Source organism: Nematostella vectensis, chromosome 6 (genome assembly GCF_932526225.1).
Source record: "Nematostella vectensis chromosome 6, jaNemVect1.1, whole genome shotgun sequence".
Lineage (NCBI taxonomy): Eukaryota > Metazoa > Cnidaria > Anthozoa > Actiniaria > Edwardsiidae > Nematostella > Nematostella vectensis.
The window spans coordinates 13,126,877-13,132,337 of NC_064039.1; the positions used below are offsets into that span (position 1 = coordinate 13,126,877).

At 38.0% G+C, this 5,461-nt stretch overlaps 1 protein-coding gene across 1 annotated transcript; it reads left to right on the forward strand.

The window, feature by feature from the left end:
* The first annotated feature begins 73 nt into the window (after positions 1–73).
* LOC5520968 (vesicular integral-membrane protein VIP36) lies at positions 74–4,953 on the forward strand. The gene is made up of 9 exons (XM_001640725.3): positions 74–235; positions 1,210–1,325; positions 2,099–2,213; positions 2,389–2,471; positions 2,592–2,687; positions 2,758–2,829; positions 2,914–3,028; positions 3,472–3,606; positions 3,910–4,953. The coding sequence occupies exons 1-9, from the start codon at positions 106–108 to the stop codon at positions 4,062–4,064; spliced, it is 1,017 nt and encodes a 338-aa protein (XP_001640775.3). The 5' UTR covers positions 74–105; the 3' UTR covers positions 4,065–4,953.
* Positions 4,954–5,461: the final 508 nt, after the last annotated feature.

Consider the following 5,461-nt stretch of genomic DNA (forward strand, 5'->3'; position numbering starts at 1 on the left):
AAAAGGGAACTTCTAGTCCTCCCTTGAGGGTAAGGAAATGTTAGCCCTGAAACGAGGCTATGCGCCGCGCTTTTTTTCCACACACACTTCCTTCCGAATTTCAAAATGGCGCAACAACCGAAAATGTTCGCACTTTTATTTAGTTTGTTTGTTCTTTTCACAAAAATTCTAGCAGCACCCGAGTCTAAAGGGACGTATTTAAGAAGAGAGCATTCACTAATGAGACCTTATCAAGGTAAGCCGCATGGATTGTTGACTTCCTGTAGTCTCTAATGACGCGATGGCGAAAAATCCACAATTCAACTTGTTGCAACATCGAACTACCCCATACCTAAGATCGCTGTTTTATTTAATTTTTACTCATATAACCTTTACAAAGTGCCATTATTCTCTCTTTAAATCTTTTTTCATTTAATTGGCTTCTGCCTCATAAAAGACGCTATGCATATTTTATGCGCTTTCCTTACTAACTAAAAAATGTAACTGATGTGTTTAGAACATGTCATATAGTAATTGACTAAAAACAAAAAAAAAACATTTTTTTAATTAAAAGAATTATAAGTTTCTCTTTTAATTCTTCCCTTCCTTGAGCAGGTTATAGAATGCACTTAGTTTGCTTAACTGATATTTGTTTTATTTAGTTTAGATACTCTCACCCTCAGTATTAAGAAAAGGGACTAGGTTCTTGCATGTTTTGTCAAAAATTCGTAGCTGTTTATACATTAAATTGCTAAAACACAAAGCCCTGTTTAACAAGCCCTTTTTGTACAACAGCGCCTAAGTTTCTTTATACAACAATCATAATTATGTGTGCTCTGAGACTTGTACACAGGGGGGTGCACGATCATTCCTGCTAATACACTCTGTCTAGCCTCTCACTTATTTGTTCATGACATGTTGTGATGTCATTTGGTGTGTCTATTACAGTAGAAACAGGCAATTATTGCAAAGCTTTGTGATGTTAGCCGAGATTTTCTAGAGGTCTTTACTGTATTATATTATGGCATTGTCTCCAATTTTCTCTCTCCTAATATATAGATTCTAGATCCTTCAGTGTTTTTAGCCATTCTCTTAAAAGCTCTAAGCTAACTGGCTAAGTTATTATTATTATTTTTTTCAGAAATGACCACCAGGTCTATTATTTATTTTAAAAAGGAACCATTTCAATAAATATTATTTCAGCAATTGTTTGAATTTTTTTCCTTGCAGGAAGTGGCATGACAATCCCAAACTGGGATTTTCATGGAAGCACATTTGTATCTAGTAATTACATCAGACTTACACCAGATCACCAGAGCAAACAAGGCTCTTTATGGAATAATGTGGTAAGTGTGAGTCTTTTTTATATTTCTGTAAAAAATACCTATTTACAGTATCGGTATAGTACAGACCTCTTATACTGCACATGCTATAATCTGACCGTAATATTATACGTATCAGCTGGGAGATCCATATCAAGAAATACCATGATAGTTAGTATTTTAAGGCCAAGCCAACTGTATTTTACAAAACAAATCAACATTTCCTGGTAAATAATTTTTTTTTTTCAAAAAATATAATTTAATAGTGACAGACCATCTGTTTATTTGACTGCAACTATGTGCCTCAGTGCTTAGTCATCCAGCTGTATAATTTCTCTGACATATTACTTAAAGCCGCATTGTCACCATTTTACTTCCGGAGGTCCTACGGAAACCTCAACTGTTAAAAGAGAAAGAATCTATTAGAATCTGAGATATATAACAGGCCATCCGCTCTAAATTATCAATCACATCCTCAAAGAAACTTCCAATAGACACAATGCTTTTAATATTTTGAAATATTTTTCGCGTTCTCCATTAAAAATCATCGGAGAGTGTTACGTAATCGACCGGAAGTAAACTGGTGACAATGCGGCTTTAATTGGAAATTTGTTGTTGCATTTTTTGTAGCTAGATGGTAGTAGGTATTAGTATCTGAAATGTAGCCACTCTGAGTTCCTATTTGATGGATACTGGAACCTGAAAAAGAAAAATACAGTTATATCTTATTTGGGGCTGATTAGTTTACTCCATCTAAAGCAAGAGCTATTGTTTATGTTTGTTTGCTTTTTTCAAAGCCTAACTATTTAAAAGAGTGGGAAATGGTACTGCATTTTGCTGTCCATGGCCAAGGCACCACTTTATTTGGAGATGGTTTCGCTTTTTGGTACACAAGGGATAGATCGCTAGAAGGTAGGGCCTGTTTGCTTCAAATTTATTTGAACAGCTCTCTATTATACACTCTAAAATTAAGTGTCTGTTATAGCTGGGGTTCTGTAAGGAAAGAGTTGACCAAGTGCAAAGCTATTTTATTGTATACCAACATTCGTTCTCATTCTCTTTTGTCTAAATGTTATGCTGTTCACAGGTCCTGCGTTTGGGAGCTCAGCTAACTTCTATGGCCTAGGAGTTTTCTTTGACACATACAGCAATCATAATGGAGAGCATAGTGTGAGTACTGGAAATTCTGAAAAATTTTTGCCACCCCTGACCTGTTTCCTTGTCATGCCCCTTCCCTCTTACCCTTGTCTCAATAATCAGATGATCAACTATTGTTATTGTTTGTTACAGCATGAGCATCCGTACATCTCAGCAATGGTTGGCAATGGCACACTTCCTTATGACCATGATAGAGATGGCACCCACAGTCAAGTAGAGGGTTGTTCGGTAAGGTCTATTCTGTGCCATGTGAACATCTCTTGTGTCTATGACTCAAGGTCGAATTTTGTTGTTACAGGCCCAGTTCAGAGGTTTAACACATGACACGTTTGCATTAATACGCTACTCCACATCTCAAGAACGATTGACAGTAAGCTTATTTTATTTCACTCTGATAATTTTTAACTGGTTTACATTCTTGATGTAGCTCTTGATGTACTTCTTGTAATACCAGTTGCTGGTGGATGTTGATGGCAAGAATGAGTGGAGGGAGTGCTTTGATGTTGGTGGTGTCAAGTTACCAACTGGCTTGTACTGGGGGGTGTCAGCCGCCACAGGCCAGCTTGCAGGTTAGTTTTGTCAAATCACTTAAGCCAAATTCAATAAAAAAGTGTGACAATAGAAAACTGTGGTGAAAGCAAGTACAGAGTTCTCCACATGTATTATTGAAAAAAAGGCTTAAAAACAGATTACCTTAACTCCAAGGCCCTTTCCCTGTTCAAGTTTCCGTTCTGCCAGTCAAATTATTCTAAGCCAATCAGATTCTTGCCATCTCTCGCCTAGTGCAGTTGCCTGGCTTTCTGTCGTGACACTGTCTTGTTTTTGTCCATAGGATAGCCAGTGAAGTGCACAAAGTGAGACTCTGATTGGCTCAGAATGGTTTTACTGGCGGAACAGAAAACCAAAACAAATCGTTTTTGAAAGTGCAGGTCGTGATACAACGGATTCAACAGTAAATAGTGCATTGTATCGAATGTTAGGTATATATTCTAGGATATACTCTTTCTCTTAGATAATCATGACATCATCTCCATGAAGCTCTATGAGGTTGATATACCAGAGGTTGTGCGCACTACAGAAACCAATGGAAAACAAATTGACTACACCCAGATAGTTCCTCATGCTGATGGGGCAGAGAGTTACAGGGGTAAGATTTATGCCAGATTGTCCAATTAATTCCAGTTTTACTTTTTGTAGAATTTGCCTTTTGCAGAAAAAGTGAGTGATGTATATTTTCGGTGTGGTTTATATGTTGGATGTGATGTACAGACCCTTGTCTTGGGGGTTGCAAGTGCACCCCCTGCAACCGCCTGGGTTCGGGTCTGATTTAGATATCTGGTGTGATGTATAAGTCCAGTGTGATGTATATTTCTAAAACATTATGTTTGCAATGAAGAGTTTGTTCTTTCTCCGCTAGCCATGTCTAATTGTTTTTTTATTCATGTTTCAGATCATGTTGATGATGTGAAGGGCAGCTTCTCTCCCCATGTTGCCCGTATTTTCACCTGGGTCTTCTGGATTGCTCTTATTGCTTGTGTCTGTATTGGTATTGCCATTTTCATGTACCACAAGCAGCAAGAGGATTCCAGGAAAAGGTTTTATTGATGTCCTGCAAATCTAGATGAGCTTAAAACAATTGCAATTTCTGACAATTCAGTGAGATGATTTGAAGAATCAACTTGTACAGACTAAAACCCTGTGCCAACAATGCCATCACCAGCACCTTCTAATAATCCTCCTAGATGTGCAAACAGGGCTAGGAATACAAATGCTTTTAATACAGAGCTTGATGGCACAGAGACAATAAGAGCATGGTGAGCCAGGCTAGGTAAAGTGGATGGTAGATAGAACAGCACAGTGGAGGGAAAAGCTAGAGAAAAGAGTGTAGTTCCCTTTACACTAATACACATGGCATACATACTTCAGTTCACTATCATACTTTCATCTTTCATCAGATCCTTTTCGCTGTTGTATTTGGGATGTGCCAGGTTTATATTTATTTTGCTTATCCTCATTATGCTCTCTGAGACTTGGCAATTCCACTGCTAAAGAATCTGATCAGAAGGATGCTCCAGTAGAGGTACCAAGCCCATCGGGTCTGCTAACAGATAGCTCTAAGGGATTTTTGGTGTAGTTTGATCATCACTAAATTTGCTGATGAAAACTGAAAAATTGGAGTATAATGTTATTTCGAAAATGTATATTAATGAAAGTAATCAATTATGAGAATGCTGGCTCAGCTTTAATTTGGAATTTGCACAGATGCATAACATTTCTTTAATCGTTTTTTTTTCTTTCGTTTTCAGCTTTGTCGTTTTTTCGTTAAATAAGGTAGTTTGCTTTTTCAATTATTACGTTCATTATATTTCCGGTAATTCACAAAACGCTTAGTGTAAATCATTTTAATTGTAAAATTAATATTTGCTTTTAAACAGCTGTTCCTATTGTTTGCTAATCGCTAATTCCGATTAAAAGAATGCAAGAAAAACAAAAATTGTGGTCGTTTTATTTGAACCCGCCCTCCTCGTTTGTGAAGAATGTGTGATAAGGCATCAAGCCCACATCAAGGGTGGTGATCCATCTGCAATCCAATAAAAATGAGATCGCATGCGTAATGAACACTGTGCTTTGCGCGATTTTAGTGCCATGATTTCTGGATATTTTGAGTTTTTTATATTGCTTTTTTCTTTTACTTGTTTTACTCGGGTGGCGAGTGGTGGATAGCACCATCATTAATCATCCTCCACCCGCCATTAGGAAGGTAGGACCCTGTTTTCTAGCTGGGATGTCCACCCTCCAACTGTTCCGAAAATCGACATTTACAAGAGTCGTGCGATGTTTTGAACACGCAAATTAAGGTTGTCGCGGGTTTCCATTATTATTGTATCGTCATAGTCGCTGCGCAAGTATATGGGGACCACCCCCCACTAGCACCCCTTTCCCTCCACCGCCGGGGGTCCCGAGAAGACGCCTGCGTCAGTCTCTCCAGTCCCTCTCGACCT